This window comes from Brachyhypopomus gauderio, chromosome 5 (assembly GCF_052324685.1).
Source record: "Brachyhypopomus gauderio isolate BG-103 chromosome 5, BGAUD_0.2, whole genome shotgun sequence".
Lineage (NCBI taxonomy): Eukaryota > Metazoa > Chordata > Actinopteri > Gymnotiformes > Hypopomidae > Brachyhypopomus > Brachyhypopomus gauderio.
Window position 1 is genome coordinate 35561886 of NC_135215.1, and position 25300 is coordinate 35587185.

Sequence of the window (25300 nt, forward strand, 5' to 3'; positions counted from 1 at the left end):
GACTGGATTATTGTGTCAACGGACACGTTATGAAATATAAGTCCTTATATTATTATATTAATCTCTGTTTGATCTCCTCAAAACAAGACACGCACGCATAAAAATAACACACACACACACACACACACACACACACACGCGCGCGCGCGCTCTTTAAATGAACTTGCTAATGTCAGAGGTGTTTGTAGTATTTGTATTTATGAGAAAAACCGTTCAACTATAAAGTACTAGTAAACTGCAGTAAAAAATTTATGGGCGCCCAGTTTGTACGGACCAACATTAATGTGATTCAGAGGGAATTTTTGTCCACATTTAGGTACAAATATGATAACATTGGAAATGTACTAATACAGAGGTATTCTTCGATCGTATATTATTTTTCAACAATATATTTGTGCGCTTGTTAACGTGTGCCTACATTTTACAATAAGATCAGGTACATGTTAGATTTAGTTTTATGCAGATGTTATTACGTTTTTCACCCAGTTACATGTTAGATTTAGTTTTATGCCGATGTTATTACGTTTTGACTCAGCAACTCCCCTTTAATGGCTGGCAACGCGAAGTTGCTGAGTGCCCATGCAGACCAAGACCACTGGGTTGACGCAGCGCGAGCGCAGACGTGGTTGCTCCGCGCGCTCGTCTATCTGGGGCGTGGGCTGGCGCGAGGTCGCAGTTGGAAGAACGTTCTTTTTCTTCAATAAACGTTCCAACTGGTATTAAACATGATTCGAGGAATAGGAAAATCGGGCGAAGAGACACTTATTGAAATGAGCGAGACCGGTTCTCCGGGAGGTGAGTGTCTTATAGAACCGTTGTTATTTTTTAAGATGTGGTTACGATAGTGTTTTAGAAGTGGAAAATAACTTAGCTGCCAACACAAAACTTCAACTTCGTAGAAACTTTTGCGTTTCGCAATCATCTAATGCACATACATTTCCTTAGTGAACTTATGTAATTATTTATTGATGTTTTGATGTAAAGCACGGGGTGTGGTAGATCTATGAATCAAAAACGTTGTTACTTAACGTTAGATTAGAGAATAACTGGTTAAAAAATAAAAATGAAACATATTTGGGTCCTTTTTTGCTTATATGATCATTATACAGTACAGTTAAAAAGTTTAAATGTATTGAAGATTGTTTATGTAGGACACACAGCAAAAAATATGTCGCGAAATTTATAATGTGCAACAAAACATTTTTATGTAAAGTAGGATATGAGTTACTTTGGTTGAGATACTCCACATCTTCCCCTTTAAAAACTCCCTCCACATTATTTAATGTGAAAATGATTCTCTCTCTCTCTCTCTCTCTCTCTCTCTCTCTCTCTCACACACACACACACACACACACACACACACACACACTCTCTCTCTCTCCCTCTCTCTCTCTCTCTCTCTCTCTGTGTTCTCTCTCTCTCTCTCTCTGTTTATCTCTCTCACACACACACACTCGGTATAGTCATGCAGAGAAAAACCTCTTTCACTCAGAGCATTTGCAATTTTCCCAAGTCCTGCCATTTGATTAAAGTAACTAGGACACTTAAGTGCAGCTGTAAAACTGAACTAGCAAAATACCTTAGACCATAATCAAAGGGAGAGCAGAAATGTATTAGAAATGGGGTACAGAATGCCATTAATATGTCTCACTGCTGACTCACTACCGACAGACATTTTCGGTGTAAGTCAGTTCAGTTGCATTACAGAGAAAAATAAATGAGTACTTACCATCAGGTATTAGCTTGATGCCATACATTGACAAAGATGTATATATCAGGGCTGTGTAACAATCAGTGGTTAACTGAACATCAATCAATCAAAAGTAGAACAACTAACTATATAAGTTTACTCTAAGGTCTCCATGTACTTACTTTTATAAAATAAATCAACATATTTTTATGGTGTACTTATAAAACATGGGAAGACTGCATGGGGACAGATTTTTTGCATTTTTATATAGATAGATTAACTTGAGAGTTAACTTGCAACCAGTTTTATGAGTGCAGTAAGATAGGATTAGGATAGTAATCAGTTTGATACACTTTAGGATCATAATTACATTTTGGCATTAGTTTGTCAAAACACATTGAACCACCTTACCTAATCATCACCATGTACACACTTTGAACTCAGTTATCACACAGCTGTCTTTCCTTTAGAGAGAGCAAAGGGAACATTGTTGTTGGCTTTCCTAGAATACAGTAGTTATGCTAAAAGTTGTGTCTGATTTCAAACACTGGTTTTATATAGGTGGACTAAACTCGTCACTTTCTGCACTAATAACAGTTCAGCAATTTCTGCATACATTTTTGTTAAAAGACCAGGCAGAAGTAATTTTAGCTTTCATTCCAAGGTGGTGCATTGTAAGCTGTTCAAAAACAATAGAAACTCAACAAGTCCAAATCTTGTTGGTGCAGGAAATGAGCCCAGTAGAATTGTTCTGATGGTTGATGGTCTGACACCCATATCTTGCCATTAACACCCATATCTTGCCATTGACCTTTCGTGTGTAGATTGTGTCACGGGTTCGGAACAGATGAAGAATGACTTGGTTTGTGGCAACTTTACTTTATGAGATACTAAAGGTTGTAAATTTTGCAGCTATTTACAGTGACAAAGATTTGTTATCTTGGTGTATGAATAACCTTTGGTATTATAAGAGATAAGCGCATGGTTTGTTAGAAAAATGTCAGTAAACAATTCTTTCAGTACACTCAAGTTAAAAAGAAGACAGTAACACTAATTGTAAAGAGACAACTTTAAGAACACAATGTGCATTGTCTGTGTCTCAGGAGCAATTAGGCAACATGAAATAACATGATGTGACATGTTCTATCTCCTTTTCAAACTGGAGATCCTTTAAATGTTGATATGCGCTAGTCAGATATGTCACTAGTTTGTGGCATATCAACACTGATTGTGTGATGAGGAGATAACAGCCTGTTCTGTGGAGCTTGTGGGTGTTTAACAGGTAGAGAGACACTCGGTAAATGTGCCATCAGACAGGTGGCAACCCTGAAAGGAGCCGTTAGCCTCCTGGGCACCTGAAAACATCTCTAAGCCAGAAACTGGAAAATTTTTACTTTTTGGCTTTCTTGCTCTGTGAAAAAGCTGGGAAATAATCATTTGTTTGAAATATGGATTAAACCTTCTCCCAATCGCAGCCATTTCATTGATTGCAGTGGTCTGAACAAAGATAGGCACAACCCAGTTTACTATCTTCAGTGTCAGTTTTCATTACTGCCTGAATTTCATAGATCTGCTGTCATAAATTTGTGGTATACCTGCAGATTATTGAAATACAGTTAAAATAAGCTTGTGTGACTCATTAAAAATGCTTCTACCACTATGGCTATTTTGAGCCCTTGCTGAGGTCAAGCTAAGTGTGCTAGGGAGAAACATATTCTTGCTCTTAATCCAATACAGTCATTTGTATAGTTGTTAGTGTCCTCAAGCTTAGATTTTAAGCGATGTTTTTCATTTACAAATTGTCTAATTGTTTATATAATTGTGAAGGATATTTTGTATCACATGTACTGTAGAAGCGCACTAATTATTTAAGCCTTTCATGAACTTCTTTTGGAGATTTTGAGGCTCACTGAGGAGAAACCTGAGCTCTGTGAAAGATGAGTGCTAATCTGCCCACATCTGTCCATCTGCAGCGAAGATTAGGACTCAGTTCCACATGAGATTCCTCGAGAACATGTGTTACGACATCGCCATTGCAATGTCGTGTTGTTATTCAAGACTATTGCTAATAGCAGTTAAGCATGACAGTCTTCTTACAGTCTTATTACAGTCCTCTGAGAACCAGTCTCTGAGTGTTACTATTGTCATATCATAGAGCTCTGATTCTGATACTGATACAGATGTGGTTGTTTCCTTTAGATGCTTTTTTTCTGGCCATCTAGAGATAAGCAGAATTTGTTGTCAGGCCCGAGAAAACACAGGCTTTGCCCAACAAGGAGCCTTCCATTACTCCGACTTCACATGTGTTTATGTGTCTGATATAGAGGGTTGCTTGGGAACTGTTTTTCCAAATTTCATGCAAATGTTGAATAATTTATGGATATGGGCTGCTATATTGTCCCGACTTGTGTTTGCTTTGACCAGCTGCAGGTTATGTTTATGTTAGCATGATATATGATTACAGTGCATCCACTTCTATACAGGTCTCTAGTTGTATTTACTGGAGACTGAGCATTCAGGTATATGGATGTGCAAATTGTAGTGTATTGCCTCTGCCATGTTTTCACAGTGATAATAAAAATAGAAAGACATGTTGCTCAGAAGACTCATCAGTAGTGAATGACTAAAGCCAAAGTCATAGATGAGTAAAAGACAGGAAATAGCAGGCATCTCCTCTTCCTGTGCGTCAGGCCCCTGCTTAGAATGACGTCACTTATTCTAAACTCTCAATTCTAAATCTAAAATCCAATCTTTGTATATGCAGAACATAGCATTTGCTACACAACCCAGTCCTCATCGTTTATTGTCTTTCTGTTTCTCACAGAGGAGAACAACGGCTTATATCGACATTCAGACAGTGGTTCACCTCCACCTGACAAGGTAACGCCTTATGAATGTACTGCTCGTTCTGTGTTCACTACAACAGCTCTTCATCTACCTCATATTCCCACCCCAGTTCATGTATAACTGTGGCTCATTTTTAAGAGTCATTGCCTTAATATAATAATATAATAATGTAAAAACTACACGTCCTTACCCAGGGCTGTTTTAGTACTGCCAACTGACGTGGCAAACAGTGATGTGGCACAAATGTGAGTGCTTCCCAGTCATTATGTACCCAAGTGTTCTGAGCGTTTTTTGGGAAGGTATGAACGTCACTCAAATAAGAGTAAACAAAGTGTTTGCTAGTGTCATTTCTTATCATGTCTATCGTCTCACCTCACAGCCTGTCCACTTTATAGCTTTATTTGGCTATTTTGTAAGATGACATGTGACTTTGACTATTTAGTCTTATTGTCTGACAGTATTGTCTTTGACCCTAGTACGTTTGTAAGGAAGTTACTGCTCGTATGTGTGAGTAACAGCCTCACAGCTGTTACCGGCCTGTAGGCAGCCAGCTCAACCTGCCAGATGAGGCCATCTTTGGGATTTGCAAGTTATTTGCATATGCGATTTATGATGTTTGCAATGTAAACATATTCATTGGTTAGTTATCTGTGTTTTATTTGCAACCCAGGGTGGATTATCAGCCTGTTATGTGTTCGTTTAAATGATATATATTGTAAATATTATTTTAGTATTTTAGTCCTTACCTTTAAGATCTTTAAGATGTCTATACGTGAATAGGTGCATCTCACCTATTAATCTATAACCCAGTAACCTATTAATAGCACAAACAGGAAAATCATGAAGAGTGGGAGAAACAGTTCATGTTTTAATATTTACCATTTGGATCTTTATTTTGTTTTGAGTTTGCACATATGTGCGTGTGTATGCGTGTGTGTCCGTGAGTGCGTACATGTGCGTGTGTGCATGTGCGTGAGTGCCAGTGTGAGCAGGAAGAATAGTATAACTGAACAGGAAATGTTTTGTTTTGTTTTGTTTTTGCTTTACTGCACTGCTAGGTGATAACTGTCAACAGACAAGGACAGATGAAAACCATTTATAGACTTCATAACAATATTTTATAGACATAATGTTATTCATGCAGACACCATGAAGATTTGTGAAATCATTACTTTTAGAATGTTATCATCAGATAACCTTTCTGTTTCAAATCTCTTTCTTTTTCTCTCTGCCAGTTGTCACAGACAGTACATGCCAAATCTGTCCCTCTCGTATTCCCCCCAGACGTCTCACACTTTTCTCTACTTCTCTCCAACCTTGTGCTGCTTATCTCTCCTGCTCTGTAGTCCTCAGCAAGTCTTTGTTCAGAGTGTTCGGGCTCGTTGTCCAAGAGCTCCAGTCTCTCCTCTGTGATTGTGTGTGATCAGTGTGAGAAAGAACACACAGAACCTTTTCAGCACCTTTCCAGTTTTGCAGGGGTAAGAGGTGTGTTTCTGCATGTGCCGGCTTATGTAGTTTAGGGATCGTTTTCAAGACACAGATTGATCCCAGAACAATACAAACGTGCATGATTAATAGGGGTTTTGAATGCAAAGTATTTTAGTCTTAAGTGCACCTGGGTGTAGAAAACTTTTTTATGGCTTTCAGCTGCAAATGATCTGAACACTTCACTGATTAATTATTATGATACTAGTCTTGACGCTTGGCTTGTTAGCACAAAGCATTTTCTCCACTTCACAGTTGTTAGTAGTACTGTGAGTTAGGGTGATATTTGCACATGAACCCCATGGGACTCACATGATTTGCACAAGGTGAGAGAAACAGAGTTACTGGTAAGGCTTACATGAACATTATGGTATAGTTAGTTTTAGTATTATTATTTCCTTTGTATGCTATAGAGAGAACACTTTGTCTAAATGCACAAACAGATTAACAGACGTAGGTGCTGCAGTGTTTAAATGCCCTTGTGTTTTTTGCTACTATCATCATGTCACCTAGTCTGAACATTACAGAACATTTAGCCTACACTGCAGTGAAACCAGGCACAAGTGACCAACAGGAGGCCGTTTGTGTAGTGGATGAGGAACAGTTACAGGATTCTAGCAGATGTGTGAAGGAACAAGATAAATAAAGATCTGAAATCAGCAGAGGACTCTTTGTGTTCTGTCAGGATGACCCAGTGACATACTGTAGTGCCTCTGTGGAACATGGTGTCCCTTTATCAAACTGTGTCTGGTTCTCCTACAGATCTGGAGGAAAAGAACCCTGTTTCTAAAGTATCGGGCCAGGGTAAGCCACCGTAAAGATGGCTGAACTGCGTTTGGCTCGTGGTGTGCTAGACCCATGTCTGCATGTTCAGCTTGCTTGTCTGATAGCATGAATGATTTTACTAGATATTGCTAGATCATTTGTTTGGCTCTGTTCCAAAAACACATGACATCCGGGACTGACTGTTTGTAAAATAACATTTAGTTGTTGTTTTGGCTATAATCTGTTTGGATCTGTGACATATTTTCCACATTTTAGAAAAACAAACACATTTGAACAGAAAGATGTTACATTTAGTACAGAAATTATATTAGGTTAAATAATGAATTAAATATTATTCTACCCCTCATTAGTTTAACCTTGATGTTGTCCTCAGTCTTAGCAATATATAGCAAATAGATAGCAATAGATACTGACTGAACAGTTTTTGAAGATAGTATTCTTTGTTGCTAGCTTTGATTGACTGGCATCACATGACTGGAGCTATTTAATCCTTCTTACCCCAAATAAACGTGACCTTTTGTCCTCTCGTAGACCTAAAATCATGTATGAACATAGTGGATTAAAAAAAAAATTCATTCACTTTTACAAGCTTAAATTTTTGTTTCCTTTATATGCTCTTTGCAGTGGCATGTGTTTGATCCTTCTGTTGTCAGACACCAACAACACATTGCAGAATCCAAACCAAACCCTATAATTACATCCAAACATATTTTGCATGACTGCTATGATGTCACCCTGCCCTAATACTAAACAGCTGTGCTAGAATAATGAATATTCCCTATTCATTTTTAATCCACAGAAACCCCCTCGTGTGAGGGAAAAACAGCAATTTTGATAAATTTTAATGAACAAACTGAAGAAGACTTGCTGTAATATCCCATCATTATCCCCTCCATTCTAGCTTATTTTTTCAAATTGTGGGGCAAAGGCGTTTGTCAGTCAACAGTAACACATATTTTTGCAGTAATCACCCTCATGCATTATCCACCCATTAAGGAATTACTGCACATTTTGAAAATGGGGCTGTTGTACTTCTCGTATGTTTGGATCGTGTGGCATGTCTTCATTGTCAAATTGATTGCACAAAAACCAGTTGTTTGTTGAGTTAACTCTGTATATGAGCCTGGTCTCTGCCGGGAGGGAGTGAATTACCCAATAGGCTTGCTTGGCGGATGTTGGTATAAGGTTAAATGATATCTCAACCACATATCTTATTTAAAACACATACACTATGCATATTTCAGTGTGTAGCCCATATATTTTAATAAGATTCAAAACAACATATGACATAGCTTGTTAAATATAGATCACATAACACATAGGCTTACCTGGAATAAACTCCTCAGGTCTCAAGGATCAAACATTCCCAAACAAGATTGTGGTGAAACATGTGTCAAGAAAGATTTATAGGTAGATCATGAGAAGGCTTTGTGTCAAAACCTTCATTAATAGGTATTAAATCACATTTGTATGTATGCTATGTTTCCTCAGTCCAAGATACCGGGAGTGAAGATGTCATAGAAAGCATTTTTAATAAAGTTTAGTTTTTGATGACTTATGGATATTTAGTTATTACATTTTTATCATTAAAAAATCATTAAAAAAATTAGGTTCACTTAAGCAGCAATTATGTGTTTCATCTGTCATTATTTTTAAATGGCTATATTTTTGTAAGATGCAAGATAACCAAAGGTCTCCCAGCTCTCTATGAATTAGCCACTGTTTTCGTCTTCTTTGTACTTCCTTGCTTTGATTTTTCCTTTTTTTGTTTGTTTGCTAAGGGTTTTTTTTTTGTGTGTGTGTGTGTGTGTGTGTGTGTATGTGTGTGTGTGTGTGTGTGTGTGTGTGTGTGTGTGTGTGTGTGTGTGTGTCCAGGTTATACGTTGACAACCAAAGGTCAATTATCTGTGTGGTGATGAGGTGTGGTTGTGGTGTGTTATGTTGGGAGGTTTGTATGTATGTTTTGTGATGCATGTTATAGTGTATTGTGCTTATGAAATAATAAAGAAATGTTAATCAGACAAGAGAATGGTACATCCCAACACTTATAGGTGGTAAAAAAATTCAGTATAAAAATTGAACTGAAATTATGGCAAAGCTCATTTGCTAGCAGTTTTACTGTTAGCAAAATCTTTCCTTTGAGTGCTGTGGTTTATTAAACTTCATTATGATTGGGCCTGGAGCTGTGTTGATGTGATGTGGTTTATTAAACTTGATTATGATTGGCCCTGCAGCTGTGTTGATGTGATGCTGTGTGTTGAGAGTTAGATGAGCTGGACCACTGCTGTTTTGTTCATGTCAAAATGAGCCACACACATGTACTCATGCATACACACACACACACACACGCACGCGCATATGTACACACACACACATTCACATGTACACACACACACACACACACACACACTCACACACACACACACACACAGGCATGATGACATATTAGCCTTCATGCGAGACCTTCAGTCTACGAGACCTTTCATTTACCAGCAAGCCTCGTTGACACAACCATAGGATACTCCCTTCCCACGATGACAAGCTAGTCTTTAACATGAAACGGGACGCGAAACATCAGCAAACACGAGTCTTTAATCGTGCCATAATGACTACTTCTCCCTTTCAGCCATAAGGTGGGGCATGAGTGCAGGTCATATGAAGACGTGTGGAACAGCGTACGGTCATGTACACCGAATATAGTGTCCTACCGGAAGGCTGCGTTTGCTAGTGTACAGTGGAAAATGGGACTTTGCATATTTTTGAAGAAGTGGGGAAATATTTCAAAGACTGCAGTGCAGTTGCTCACATTGGTTTGGGACCTGTTCATGTTTGATTCCCAAATATAGACCCATGCTGTCTTTAAAGGGCACTCTGATGAGGAGCTGACAGCAGGGACACGTGTAATCTGCAGTATGTAATTACGTCCCAAACTGAGCACTAGCGTACAGCATTCAAAGGGAAGCACCCTGTTTGCTAGACCTCACTGGTCCTGTACACGGCTTCCTGTAAGGAATGGGCAGAGAGCTAATTTAGACACTGGTGTGTGTGTGTGTGTGTGTGTGTGTGTGTGTGTGTGTGTGTGTGTGTGTGTGTGTGTGCGTGGCATGTTCAGGAGGGTGTGTGTGTATGTGTGTGTGCGTGTGCGTGCGTGGCATGTTCAGGAGGGTGTGTGTGTATGTGTGTGTGTGTGTGTGTGTGTGCGTGGCATGTTCAGGAGGGTGTGTGTGTATGTGTGTGTGTGTGTGTGTGTGTGTGTGTGTGTGTATGTGTGTGTGTGTGTGTGTGTGTGTGTGTGTGTGTGTGTGTGTGTGTGTGTGTGTGTGTGTGTGTGTGTGCGTGGCATGTTCAGGAGGGGTGTGTGTCCTTGTTGCCTTCCGTTTTGTCTTTGTAAAGTCATGTTCTCTAGCTCTGCTTTAATCACAGTAACAAAACAGAAGCTGTTTCTAGAAAAGCGCTAAAACCTGTTGGAGAAACTGCTGTTATTTCTGTTCCTGCTTTAGCTCGGTAATGTAGAAATTTAGAAGTATTTCATGAACCTTAGGAGGGTGCAGCTATTCCATGAATTTTTAGTTAGCCTCATAATCTAAGACAACATGTAAAAGATTCTATGTGACATATATTATTTAAGAAATGCTATCAGTCAATGGTGCTATGATATCCTGTCAAGGGTTTCGGCCAAGGATGCTGTGGTGAAACCTTGAGCTTGCTGTGATGATGTGAAATGTAAAAGTTATTTCAGATGGCGTGAAACAGTATTGTTGAGTGTTGATTAGTCTGTAGTCCTGGTCACCCCTGGTTCCTTCTTGTCTTTGTTACAGAGCCACCAGGTAAAACATAGTCCCGTGCCGTATACGTGAGCGTGTTTCTCAGTCTTCCCCTTGGAACGTTTTCTTCACTTCCTATTTTGTCGCTTTCTGATTTTCCTCCTCGTGCCTCTCTGCTTTGTTATGATGGAGTTTCTCTTCACTTCCTCAGTGTGCTTCTGGCCATTGATGTCTGACAAGATGATTTGTGACAGCATTTAATATAGAAAGTGCTATACACATTCAAGGGAATTAAATTTTATTGAAATTCTTCCAAAATGCATATAATTGGAGATTGAAATAGAGTTTGTGTTTTTGCTGTTAATGATCCAGTTGCAAACGTCTCAGATTTATTTTCTTCGTGTATATATACACATCCATTTCTAATTTATATATATATGTGGATGGATGTGTATAAATGGATGTGCATTTACAGGATCATGTTACTTTATACAATCCATCAGTTTTGCACAGAGAAATAAACAGATTTCAAAGCAGATAAAAAGGTACTGCAATCAGATCAGTGCAGATCACTGGTCAACACCCTTAGTTCAGCACCTCCCTAGAGGGAGGGAGGTGTTACAGGCAGCAGCCCCCCCCCCCCCCCCTCTCCTTGCTTCCCTCTCTCCCCTCCTCCTCTCCTCTCTCTTCTCCCCTCCCCTCCCCTCTCCTCTCCCCCCTCCCCTATTCTTGAAGTGGTTTTCTGAAATCAAATCACCCGGGCTGTAGTCGTGCAGCTCTGCTGGCATGCTGATGTCATCTCTCCCAGCAGCCCCTCTGGGCACGGAGAGAGGCTGGACCCGCCTGGGCTCACTCTGCTGATGCATGCTGAGGGACCGATACATGCAACATGGAATGCAGCGGGCGTGTGAGGGTGTGAATCTGGGCTGCACATCTGCTGTGAGTGGCAGGGCCCCCCCGACAGCTAGCGCAGGGTAGCAGGGCCCCAGCTCGTTTGGGACATGCTAACTGCCCTCAGCTAAAGCAGTGAACGATGGATGAGAACAACATGGAGAAGGTAACAGTGTTCTTGTTTCTCCTCCTCCCCCTCCTCCATCCACTAATGGGCTGGACTGGCCTCTGGAGAATTAGATCATCTTCTGAGAACTGAGCATGCGTTGCTCATTGCTAAAAGGTTACAAAGCACTACTGCTAATGGTATGTGCATTACTGAGGAAACTCTGTGTGTGTGTGTGTGTGTGTGTGTGTGTGTGTGTGTGTGTGTGTGTGTGTGTGTGTGTGTGTGTCCACTAGGAAGGAATGTGGGAGTTGTTGCTATTGCCAAGGGCTTTCTCCAGTGAGCTGGGCTGTCTCTTCCCTTTGTTTGTGTAGAATTAGAGGAAAATGGCTTCTTGTGTGGGGGAAGTCCGTTAACTTGGCTTATGCACTGGGCAGCTGTCTTTTTTAGTCAATAGCCTCGTGTTTATATCTCCAGCAGTAAGAGAGGGGGAGGGGCTATTAGCAACATTCATGTATTTGAGGAGTGAGGAGAGCTCATTCACTGTCTGGTTCAAATTCTCATCTGAAGCCCTCGAGAAACAGCTGCAGGCCCATCTGTCCGACGCCTCTCTTCAGTGGCTGTGTTTCAAAGCATGTGGTGATAGTCTCATGCACAAAGGGCCAATGTGCCTCCATAAAACTGCAGCTACAATGGCCCTTTATGAAGCCTAGCTGGTCATGTCCGGAAGTGCTAGTGTGTGCATGGAGATTTAATTGTGCAGAGGCCTGATACTATATGTTACAACTGAAATGTTTGCCAGTGCACACTTCCGAACCAGAGGGGGCAGTTCTGTTGTCCTTACTAAGCACCCTTAAGGGAAGAGTTCTTAATGTTGTCATAGTGTCCACTTTTGTTGTGGTTGTGGTTACCACAACAATTGCGTTGTGGTTCTTCTTTTGTTGTGTTTGTCTCCACCTTTGTGACGTGTTGTTATTCCCACCCCTGATTATCCTCACCTGTGTGAAGTTGTGGCTTGTTAGTCTGTTAATTTAAACCTTCGGCGTCCCTCTCAAATTTCTGCGTTTATCCTGATTTGAGTGAGCTCACTCTAGCATACATTTCCTACCTCAGCACCAAAGTCAGCCATCTTTGAAGTACAGAGAATACTTCCTCTCATGGTTAGAGACTGTGGCTCATTGTAAGCTTCAGCACTTCAACTTCTTTTCTTTCTGAAAGTACTATTCCAAACACTGGTCGTCATAATAAATGAGGAGGACCATACTGTAGTACTAATGTACTGGAGATATACTAGGGTTGCCACCTAGGTCTGACAAAAAACAAGGACACTGTCATACTGACACAGGGTGGCGAAAAACCGGGACAAACCGGGACAGCCCGGGAAAACCGGGACAGGCACGTGAAAACCGGGACAGTCCCGGTAAAACCGGGACAGGTGGCAACACTAAGATATACACTAATGAAAGGTGGCTTAAATCTGATGAAATACATTTCTTTTTATGCTAGAATTGTTAACTCAAACCCATTCTAAACCAACATGTAGTTTCTGAGAAGTGTCTGTACAGAACATTAGCAGAAGCTGGCTTGCCTTTGTTTCTGAATGCTCCTTATACAATGTGAAAGTTTGCTGTGTATTTCCTGGGTTTAGAAACTATAGAAGCATTATCCCAACTGTAATAGGTATTAGTGTGTGTTCAAAGAATGGATTTGCTCAATGAATTTGCAAGTTTTTTGTTTTGTATTTTACAAAGTTGTGTGTGTGTGTGTGCGTGTGTGTGTGCGTGCGTGCATGTGTGTGTGTGCGTGTGCAGGTGGATAAACATCTTCAGAGTAAGGACTCTGTATATTTCCGAGATGGGCTGCGTCGGATTGACTTCATCCTCTCATATGTAGAAGATAAAGATGGAGAGAGAAAACAGGTGAGACTTATTTTAAAATCCTCTGAATAATTAAGTACCCAAATTTAGAATCTGCACACTATATTATAATTTCAGTTGAACAAATATCAAATAATATGAAGTGTCGCAGGTATATTAAAGCTATGTGGCAATTAAACTGCATTAGACTCTCATTAGACATTCTCCAGTGACAAGTTACCACCATTGTTACCACCATTGTGTAATTGTGTTAAAGGTGAGAGATCTTACGCAGTTCTTTATCAGAGAAAGAGATAAAGAGATAAATGTGTATCTATGTATTAAAATCATGTCTCTATAGTGATACATTGTTGACACTAGGTATATAGGGGACACATTGCTGGTCTTTATGAAGTATGCTTTTTGCACAAAATGAAGTTTTAATTGAAAGATTTTCTTTCTGGCTACTGAAGGTTAGTTTGAGGTTTATGCATAGCAGAGTTTGTTTACTGCACTGATCACAGTATCCTCCCCATGAAGACACAAGTGTGATTTGCTGTTCACAGGAAGTGATGTATATCCTCCAAACCGAGTAACAGTAGGTTTTGTGGCCTTCATGTGAAAGTCTGTGAAAGTTTCACTACTAATGAAAAGTGACCTAAGCTATGCCCTGCTTGTGCTAAATACAGTGCATTGAGCCTAATGTTGAGTAGTACAGTCTGTGTCGTGTGTGTTTTGTGTTGAACGATGCAGGAGAGAAGGAAGATCTTTGAGACCAACCTGGAGAAGGCAGGCCTCCAGCTGGAACTTGAGGACAAACAGGTGAGTGAGAGGAACCTGCTGTGTGTCACCCACCTGCAATACAAACATGGCATTAGTCCAGTGGGTCGAGTCACCGGAGGCTTCGTCTCGTTAAACTAACAAGATCGAAATTCACATTATCAGCTACAGAAGAAACAAACCAATAGAAAGAACTAACATTAAGGCACAACTGACACAATTATGTGAATGAATGATGTGTAATGTCATATTTTAGAACTGAACAAGTCAAAATACTAGCACCAGGCTTCAACTTCAACGTACCATGAAACTCTCAAATGTGTGTACATTATCAGGAGTCTGAGGATGGGAAGACATATTTTCTAAAGATCCATGCTCCTTGGGAGGTACTGGCCACCTATGCCGATGTCCTGAAGATTAAAGTGCCCTTCAAAGTCAACGACGTCCCAGATAACCGCGAGGTTCCAGCTTCCTGGCTCTTCACGCCCCTGCGCTTGCCTGATAACGTCATGCACCCAGAGCCTGACTACTTCACCTCACCCTTCGACAAGAGCAAGATCGACTTCTTCCTCATTGAAGACAAGGAGACATTTTTCCCTCCCTCTACCCGCAACAGAATAGTAAGGGTCCTTCTACACGTGTGGCGTGCACACTTTGTGTTGAATCATTTATTAAGCATCTTTTTCGGCAGTAATCTTAGCAGTATTATCATGATCAGACAAAGCCAAATGAAGCATGTGAATTCTCGGGGAAATCGGTTCACTGACAGCGCGGTGTCTGTGTAGGTTTACTACATCCTGTCCCGCTGTCCCTACAACAAAGACGACAAACTCAATAAAGACAAGCGAGGCATCAAACGTCTGCTGAATAACGGGACCTACACGTCTGGCTTCCCTCTGCATGACGTAAGAGCCTCTCCACCATCTCCACCATCTCCACCATCTCCACCAGGCCGCAGGGGACAAACACTGCGTCTCTGGGGCACACTGCTCGGTTCAGAGCCTGCAAAGTGTTCCAGGTATGTTTCACTGTAAGAGTGTAAAACCGTGCATGTGCGTGCGGGTGTAGTGCAGGTACTGGACCAGGTCACGAGATCCCAGCTGTGAGAGTGAGAGATTCAGCCTCTATCGCCACTGGGCCCGGTTCCTCCGCTTCTACAAGGAGCAGCCGCTCAATCTCATCCGGTGAGGGAAACAAGTATATGCACACGCGCACACACACACACACACACACACACACACACACACACACACAATAGTATCTGCATTTTCCCTTCTTTTCTGCCTTACACCGTATGGTTGCTGTGCTGTAGGAGATACTATGGAGAGAAGATTGGTATCTATTTTGCCTGGCTGGGCTTCTATACGGAGATGCTCTTCTACGCTGCTGTGGTGGGACTCGCCTGTTTCATCTATGGAGTCGCCACGTACCATGACGTCGTCTGGACGTGAGTGACAATTAGAACTGCTTCCTCCATTTGATTAAAGAGCAACCAGGCCTAGTGTGGCAGTAAACATTAATTGAATGAATTGGCTTATTTTCCAGTGAAGAGATCTGTGATGAAAACATTGGTGGGAAGATCATCATGTGTCCACTCTGTGATAAGAAGTGTAGCTTTTGGAAACTCAACAGTACCTGCAATTCCACGTGGGTAAGTGGTGTTCTACTCTTCATGCATATGACTTTTGTCGCCAAACAAAGTCGTAACTGTGAGGTCTTACACTAAACATTCTTTTCCTCTCTTTTCTGACAGCAATCACACCTCTTTGACAACACAGCAACAGTATTCTTCGCGATATTTATGGGTATATGGGGTGAGTCACTGATTCCACACAGTAACTATGCACACGTAGAGGTTTCCTTTACTTGTGGGTTGTCACCCTCTGGTGTCGTAAAAGTGAACTTTCGCCACCTCCCACTGAGAAAGGCCAGAAACGGTGACAGATTAGAGTAGCTCGTGGGGGTTTAAGTGCACGAGCAGAGGCCCGTGTGCGGAGGCTGACGGACCCGCACGGTTTGCGCAGTGACCCTCTTCCTGGAGTTCTGGAAGCGACGGCAGGCCCGGCTGGAGTACGAGTGGGACCTCGTGGACTTTGAGGAAGAGCAGCAACGTCTGCAGCTCCGGCCAGAGTACGAGACCAAGTGCACCAGCAAACGCCTCAACCGTGTCACACAGGTAATCGGGCCCTCTCTCCACGGGGGGGTTTCTGACTTTAACAATGTTTCAAATGCTGGTTATGATTATTGTCATTACTGATGTTGTTTTGAGTAATTCAATTAGTAATTCATTTTAGAGTGAATTATGAAATTGATTTCTGGATGTTGTACATATTGTACAATATCTAACTTCAGTCATTGTTTTATGAGTATGTAAAGATAAGAGGGAAGACAAGACAATTCTTTGTTATTTACTAATATTTATTTATTATTTGTTTATTGTTTATTTATTATTATTTATTATCAAGAGAATTGTTTATCCCCATAAATGTTATTCTAACACAGACTTAGACCTGATTCAGTTCATAAAGATCTTAGTTTATCAGCTAGTTCTCATGCCCTTCATCAGCCTGAACCTGGTGAGTCATAGTAGAGAAACCCAAACGTGTGCAGAATGTGGTGTTTCTACAACAGAGAACAGCCATAACCATACAGCCATACAGCCATATAGCCATACAGCCATACAGCCATACAGCCATATAGCCATACAGCCATAACCATACAGCCATACAGCTATACAGCCATAACCATACAGCCATACAGCCATACAACCATACAGCCATACAGCCATAAACATACAGCCATACAACCATACAACCATACACCCATACAGCCATAAACATACAGCCATACAACCATACAGCCATACAACCATACAGCCATAAACATACAGCCATACAACCATACAACCATACAGCCATACAGCCATACAACCATACAGCCATAAACATACAGCCATACAACCATACAACCATACAACCATACAGCCATAAACATACAGCCATACAGCCATACAACCATACAGCCATAAACATACAGCCATACAACCATACAGTCATACAGCCATACAGCCATACAGTCATACAGCCATATAGCCATACAGCCATACAGCCATATAGCCATACAGCCATAACCATACAGCCATACAGCTATACAGCCATAACCATACAGCCATACAGCCATACAACCATACAGCCATACAGCCATACAACCATACAGCCATACAGCCATACAACCATACAGCCATACAGCCATAAACATACAGCCATACAACCATACAACCATACAGCCATACAGCCATAAACATACAGCCATACAACCATACAGCCATACAGCCATAAACATACAGCCATACAACCATACAGCCATACAACCATACAGCCATAAACATACAGCCATACAACCATACAACCATACAGCCATAAACATACAGCCATACAACCATACAACCATACAACCATACAGCCATAAACATACAGCCATACAGCCATACAACCATACAGCCATAAACATACAGCCATACAACCATACAGTCATACAGCCATACAGCCATACAGTCATACAGCCATAAACATACAGCCATACAACCATACAGCCATACAACCATACAGCCATAAACATACAGCCATACAACCATAGCCCTGCACTGACTCAGAAGTCTCTGTAACTGGTTGTGCATTGATTCTCTGTAGGAGATGGAGTGGACTCTAGACCAGACACTTGCTGATTTAGTAGGCACGGTGTTCCTGTGTTGGACCACTGTGGTCCTGTGGGTAAGGCAGGAAGAGAACAGGCTTTTGGGGTGTGTGTGTGTTGAAAACACCTGAAATAGGCTTCAATTCTCTCACATTTCTGGTGTGATCAAAGCCCTATTTGGATGGGATTAAAAAAAAAGACATGGGATACTGAGTTTCCTATTTAATAGGTGATTCTATATTGTCTTATTTCTCGGACTTTGTCCTATTTTTATTCTTTTTTTACCAAAACTGGAGGTTGCGGGTCCATTTGAGACCCTCAAGCTCGTTGAGTGGTTCTGTGTGGGGGCTATCGCGTGCCTGCTCCAGGGTGTGTGGTGGTGCTGGTGATTGTGCTGTATGTTGACTACCTTACTGCCTGCTTTGCCTGCTTGCTGTGTAGGAGATGGAGCCTTATTTACCTGTAACAAGTAAGCTTGCTCGCTCCTGCCTGTCCGGGGCCACCGTCTTGTTCTGGGTGAGCATCACGTCGCTATATGTTTTGGAGTGAGACTTGAACTTTCATTTCACATATGTCATAAACACTTCACAGCATCCTTCAGTAGACAGAAGTTTGGCATTTCAAATTCACAATTCTTAGGTTATATGTATTTATCAAGACAATATGGTTATTTTCATATACTATCCAAGCAAAGCTGTAGAAACTCATTAAGTAAATTAAGTAAAGATTTGAAGAAAACATCTTTATGCCTGTGGAAGGAGTTTATGTAAGACTTCAGTTTACTCTTAATCTTTTTGGATGTTTTGAGGTGGTGCTGTGATCTGCCTGCACATAGGAAAACAGCACAGTAGTTTTTCATACAGTCAGCTTCACGTCAGTATGCTTTGAATATTTGAGGATAAACACGTTTGCACGTTTGTAATGTTTACATTTGTTTACTTCCTGACATCACTCCTCTGCGGACCCTGTTCTCCTACCGAGATCTCTCTGATCATAGCGAGTATAATCGGAGTGATAGCCTACCGGCTGGCTGTGTTCGCCGCGCTGGCCAGCATCATGGACACCAACAAGCTGGAGGTGGTGGGGTCACTCATCACCCCCCAGCTGGCCACCTCCGTCACCGCCTCCTGCATCAACTTCGTCATCATCATGGTGCTCAACTTCTTGTATGAGCGTGTGGCCATCTGGATCACAGACATGGGTGAGACACACACCTGGTTACTGCTCTGTTTGTTCTGTGCTCTGGACCTGATTAGCACCATCACAGCCACTGTAGATGTAGATCTACTCATAGGTTCTCTGTTTGCTTGTTTGTTGTTTTATTATTTAAGTTATGGGTTTTTTTGTTTTTAGTTTTAAGCGTTTGCTCCCGTGCTTCTCCACAGAAATCCCTAAAACACACGTGGAGTACGAGAACAAGCTGACCGTCAAGATGTTCCTCTTCCAGTTCGTTAACTACTACTCCTCCTGCTTCTACGTGGCCTTCTTCAAGGGGAAGTTTGTGGGCTATCCTGGCAAATACGCCTACATGTTCAACGAAGGAAGCGGCCTGAGAAACGAAGAGGTACGTGTGTCTTATCAAAGATCTCCTGCGTGCTCCACTACGTCTAACAGCAGTGGGGTTTTCAGACAAAAGACCAATACCTTTATAATGCTGTGTGTGTGTGTGTGTGTGTGTGTGTGTGTGTGTGTGTGTGTGTGTGTGTGTGTGTAGTGTGACCCTGGTGGCTGTCTTATTGAGCTGACCACCCAGCTGGTGATCGTGATGGCTGGTAAACAAGTGTGGGGGAACATCCAGGAGGCTCTGGTCCCGTAAGTTCTGCTGGATCAGAATCAACATCTGACTTTCAGCAGTGATATTGAAATAAATATCTTGGGTATCTAGAGCAGGGGTCACCAACCTTTTTGAAGTTGGGAGCTACTTCTTGGATACCAATTATTCCGGAGGGCTACCAGAAGGAAAGTTGTTGAGGGGGGGGGGGGGGGGGGGGGGGATTGGGTTCCTGTGCGCGTGTCAATTGCTAAGCGGGAAGACCGCTAGCAACCGCGGACAATCGCTAATAGCAGCAAAAACATAAACGATGCAGCGCTTTGGTGCATGGCAATATAGTGAGCTGTTTTTAAAACAAGCCCGCGGGCGACTCATAACGCCCTCATAACGACTCATAACGCACCACGTTGGTGACCCCTGATCTAGAGATTAGAAATGTATCTATTTATATTGTATTATGAAATAGATCATTAATTCACACCAGTCTAATATATAATTAATTATCATGGACATACAAAATATATATTGTGTGTGCAGTATGCACATGCATTGGTGCAAACCTTTGTGATATATATTGATTATAATGAACTGCAGGTAAGAAAAAAAAAAAAAGAGAAAATGGAGAACTAGCCCAGTTCTAACATTACTGTGATCAATACTGAGTGAGGCAGTCATCCAGGCCAGAGACAGGCCAGATCTGATCATTTGGACCCCAGGACAGGCTGTTACAGTGACCTGAGCTTGGGCCCCTAGCATAGCCCATCAGTAATCCCAGTTTCCAAGGTTTTACAGGCTTTACTTTATATGGATAAAGTTTGAGACAGCTCATTCTTCCCACTGCTGTAGCTACAGTAAATGGAAGAGTTGTGTGTGTGTGTGTGTGTGTGTGTGTGTGTGTGTGTGTGTGTGTGTGTGTGTGTGTGTGTGTGTGTGTGTGTGTGTGTGTGTGTGTGTATGCACGCATATACTTGCAGTTGGCTGCAGAACTGGTGGAAAAGCAGGAGTGCTCGCAGTCATCCTGAGAGTCTGTACAGCCGCTGGGAGCAGGACTACGACCTGCAGAACTTTAGCCAGTTTGGCCTTTTCTATGAGTACCTGGAAATGGGTGAGGCACATGTCCGAACACAGACACATCTCTTAGCCACACTAAGATTATAAAAACTCCTTCATGTACTAACACATTCTTGCAGATAGAGGGTGCTGTTGTTATCTTTCTTAGGCATTTAATTTGTTATGTCTACTTAATTTCTCTCTCTCTCTCTCTCTCTCTCTCTCTCTCTCTCTCTTTCTCTCTCTCTCTCTCTCTCTCTCCAGTGATCCAGTTTGGGTTCATCACACTGTTTGTCGCCTCATTTCCACTGGCTCCTCTCTTGGCTTTGATGAATAATATCCTGGAGGTTCGTGTGGATGCGTGGAAGTTGACCACCCAGTTCCGCAGGCCAGTGGCGGCTAAAGCCCACAGCATTGGCGCCTGGGACGAGATCCTCAACATGGTGGCCATCTTCTCTGTAGTTACCAATGTGAGTCAGGTTAATAGGTTCTAATGCGCCTTCTTCTGGTTTATCACTTTACAGTGTTTTTCCACCCACCGTCTTTCATATGTTTCTTTTGATCAGGCATTCATTGTGGCGTTTACCTCTGATATGATTCCTCGATTGGTGTACCTATACGCATATCACCCGGGCACTGAGCTCACTATGAAAGGCTACATCAACAATAGCCTGTCCGTCTTCAACATCTCAGAGATCCCTGATAAAAATTCCCCTGAAGCCACTGAACACCCTTCCTGGTTCAACAGCAATATTACCACCTGCAGGTAAGAGTGATTCAGGGATACACCAAATTCTGAATCCGGCTCCAGAAAAGCCAGATTTCGGCATTTTTCTGAAAATATGGTGTGTAGGTCATGTTTTACAAAGTGTGCTGTGCGTAGGTCTGTGATGTTTCATGATGTGTGCTGTGCACAGGTATCGTGATTACCGCTACCCTCCTGGCCACGAATACGAGTACTCACACACCATGCAGTTCTGGCACATACTTGCAGCCAAAATGGCCTTCATCATCATCATGGAGGTGGGGCCTTCGTGCAGTGTTCACTCTGCTATGACGCTTCTAAACAGGTGCCAACAGATCTCGCTTACAGCCGCACTGCTCATCTTCACCCCTGTCCATCTCTTTTAGCACGTGGTGTTTGTGGTGAAGTTCTTCGTGGCGTGGATAATCCCCGACGTGCCGTCCGACGTGAAGGCGCGTGTGAAGCGTGAGCGTTACCTGATCCAGGAGTACCTGCACAACTATGAGGTGGAAAAGTTGAAACTACAGCTGATTCAGAACGGAAGCCAGTGCATCTGTCCAGAGACGGCTTCAGCTGTGAAACATGAAGTGCTGTCCGGGTGCCTGACCTAGCACGAGCTGCGGCTCGCTGCCCGACAGTGGGAGGGGCCTCTTTTCCGCCCTCACCTCAGCCCTGCCCACAGACAGTTCTAGCGCTGACAGCTACAAAGTAACAACCTAGGACCATAGAGGCATATTGACTTGGACATAGAAGGAATGGCTTTTTGTTCATTTTTTTGTTTGTTTGTTTGTTTTTTATTGGGGGGGCTGAGAGATTTATCCTGTTCCTTCTGGGTTTACTCCATACAAGTTAATATTTTTTACTTTCTTTGTGTCACAATGCGGTCCCCGACCCCTCCCTTTTGGGCGTGTGTTTACGTCGTCTGCGTCTATTCGTCCACGTCTGTGGATCTCCGTGGGTGCGGTTTCATCTTGTGCTGATTCTTCTCACCCAGGGCCGGAGTGGGACACTTTTTCAGCCCGGGATTTTCATGCCCAAATCCGGCCCAAAATTATTTTTCCCTCCCAATCGGCCCAAACTAGAGATTGACATGAGCCGGCCCATCGGGAATCCTCCCGAATCTCCCGATTAGCCACTCCGGCTCTGGTCTCACCTGTGGCTCGTCTCGTCATCACGTGGGGTTTATGTGGTTTGTCTACTTAATGTGCGTTCGCGCAGTGTCCTGTGCTCGTCGTTGTTGGAGTCATACATGTTCGTGGCAAACGTGTTTCATGTGCGCTGTCTGCGCTTTGTGTTAATTGTGAATAAAAGTAACGTTCGGAAAGCGAAACTGAAAAAAGTTCTGTCTCGTCTGTCGCTTCGCCCCAGCGTTACAGTTTGGACACAAACAACCCCCAATTTTATTTATTTTTTTGTCTTTGACGTTGATTGTTACTCTAACATGCTTCTTGTTTTTCTTTGATCCTAATTGTCTCTTTGACTCTGTCCAAGTTGTAGTGTATTTAATGTTCCTCCAGTGTTGTTATACTTTGTTGTGACATTCTTTCATGCTTACTTTTCTACTCATGAGAACCCTCTCTTCTGGATACAGATACAGTTAGAACCATTATGCAACCAAAGACAAGATGCCTTAATACCACTCTGCAAGACAAATTTGCATCAGTATATGCCTGTAAGAGCAAGATTTCTGATTGGTTCAGTGAATGAAGAAAAATAAATATACTAGGACAAACAGTTTATATTTAGTTTTTTGGAAACCTGTATAGTCTTCTTTGTAAATACATTATGTATCACAGAAAACTCAAATGATCTCAGATAAGTAGCATTACAATATAAAATGATGTTTTCAAGTCAAGCTGCCGTACAGAAAGTGTCCTTTCTTCAGCATGCAACGTGACACGGCTTCATTTCTCCTGTAAAACTTTCTGAACATAGATGCCAAATAAGAGCAAGTGCAACACACGTCTTGTGCGTGTTCTGTGTCTGCAGCACACGTCTTGTGCGTGTTCTGTGTCTGCAGCACACGTCTTGTGCGTGTTCTGTGTCTGCAGCACACGTCTTGTGCGTGTTGTGTCTGCAGCACACGTCTTGTGCGTGTTCTGTGTCTGCAGCACACGTCTTGTGCGTGTTCTGTGTCTGCAGCACACGTCTTGTGCGTGTTCTGTGTCTGCAGCACATGTCTTGTCTGCCGCCAGCTGATGCCACCAGTGCATTCACATGCTTTATTTAATGCAAAGGTTTTGCTGATGGTTGAAGGCAATCAGCACCTTAAACCCTGTGAACCAAATCCAGCCATATCTTACTATTCAGAGCCTTAGTGTTAGAATGAAGGTGAAACAGCATGTCTGTCATGACTGAAAGGGTAAACTGACACACACTGACCCACACTGACACACACTGACACACACTGATGGCTTTTATTGTGCCTTTCTTTATGTAAACATTTATTCCAACTATAGTCATGGTGACTGAGTGTCATTTTTTTCTTTTTCATCTTCTGTTCATTACTAGTCAGGGGAAAAAATAATTGTGTAACTTTTGCACAAAGCACTTATTGAATAAGGGGATTATTCATTTAATATGTCAGTGCAATTCATGTATTTACACTACAGTATCAGTGTTATAATGTCTGAAATTAAGATGGCATGTCTCAGCATTGTCAGAAGAGATTCATATGAGTTTCTGCAACAATTTAGCAACTCAATCCTGTCTTTAAATTTCATTTTTCCTTTAAAGCAATTTAGCACGGTGAAATGAGTGTGACTGAATACTTGTGCTAAAGCTTAGGTGATCTTTTGGAAAACCAGAGCCAGGCTTACAATGAAGACAAGAGTGTTTCCTTTGTGAATATAGACAAATAATTGTTAGTCCATTAGTTAATGGATGAAGTAAATGTCAGACTCTGGTTTAACTGTTCTGTGACTTGAATTCTTTAGAGTTTTTATGTGATTATTGCTTTTTAAGTTCGTTCTTAGATATTTCTTTTTTGCCTTTGATTATAAAGAAAATATTACTTTAATTATTTAAAGGGGTCTTTTTGTAGCATGTTTGTTTTCACTTGCTATGCACATATCACTCAATAACTTGACAAACGGTTATATGCAAAAAACCCACGTTAGTGCTGTACTATACAATCCTTGCCTGGAATTTTATATTGTATGCTGGTCTAGGCCCCTCTAAATGCATACTGTGAGTCCCAAATGGACTTTATTTGTAAACATAATCATTAAATTCATTTTATGTAAATATGTGATCTCTTTTGCATGTATCTTCCTTCTTCTGGCAGATTAATTATTTGGTTCTAGATACCAATGCATCACAAATGATATAATGCTGGAATTAAAACAGCTTGATGCTCCCTTTCTTAAACCATATTTCTGATGGCTACTGCGAAAACTCACTTACTGTCCCAACAGGATCAGGAAAAGTAGATGGGGAGGCCAAGTTTGGATTTGCTTTGGTGTGTTTACCTGCTCCATATTACGGTGGCCGAGAAAACCCATCATGCTGCAAAAGAAAAATGCACTGCAAATACACAAAGCAGTTTAATCAAAATCACCATGCAAATGCTTCATTTAAAAAATCACTGCAATCCAGTCACAACACAACAGAAGTGTTTCTGGACAAACCACAGTGAGAGCCAAGTGAAAAGTATGGAAGCAAATCTGTCTCACTAAATTTTGAAATTAAAAAGTCTTTCTAGTGCTGAAATGTTTTGCTATAACCCATTTGTGCTAGTGACTCTTTTTCACTTGTATTTTTAAATGTTAAAAACCAAACATTAAAATCAGCAGTACAAAATTCAGATTACATGTAAACACCTGGGACACTAAAGA

General features: G+C 41.7%; 1 protein-coding gene across 4 annotated transcripts; it reads left to right on the forward strand.

Annotated features, from left to right (window-relative positions):
• The first annotated feature begins 584 nt into the window (after positions 1-584).
• Positions 585-24717, forward strand: ano5a (anoctamin 5a). Of its 4 annotated transcripts, none has more exons than XM_077007537.1 (22): positions 585-795; positions 4515-4570; positions 5884-6015; positions 6785-6826; positions 13381-13488; positions 14179-14247; positions 14541-14825; positions 14991-15110; positions 15274-15389; positions 15518-15652; positions 15751-15856; positions 15959-16019; positions 16230-16381; positions 17895-17975; positions 18880-19099; positions 19284-19462; positions 19613-19710; positions 20644-20774; positions 20984-21189; positions 21286-21485; positions 21637-21742; positions 21851-24717. In XM_077007537.1, exons 1-22 carry the CDS (start codon positions 726-728, stop codon positions 22073-22075), a joined length of 2898 nt encoding a protein of 965 aa, XP_076863652.1. In that variant the 5' UTR covers positions 585-725; the 3' UTR covers positions 22076-24717. The 4 variants fall into 4 exon arrangements, with proteins under 4 accessions (XP_076863652.1, XP_076863653.1, XP_076863654.1 ...); XM_077007538.1 differs by lacking the exon at positions 17895-17975 and adding an exon at positions 18340-18414; XM_077007539.1 differs by lacking the exons at positions 5884-6015; positions 6785-6826.
• The last annotated feature ends 583 nt before the right edge of the window (positions 24718-25300 follow it).

Excerpts from the sequence above, each read along its gene's own strand:
- ano5a (XM_077007537.1), top strand. The coding sequence starts at position 726 with ATGATTCGAGGAATAGGAAAATCGGGCGAAGAGACACTTATTGAAATG. Across the intron at positions 15,390-15,517 it reads CAGCCGCTCAATCTCATCCG|GAGATACTATGGAGAGAAGA; the intron begins GTGAGGGAAACA and ends GCTGTGCTGTAG. Across the intron at positions 21,190-21,285 it reads TCTTCTCTGTAGTTACCAAT|GCATTCATTGTGGCGTTTAC; the intron begins GTGAGTCAGGTT and ends TCTTTTGATCAG.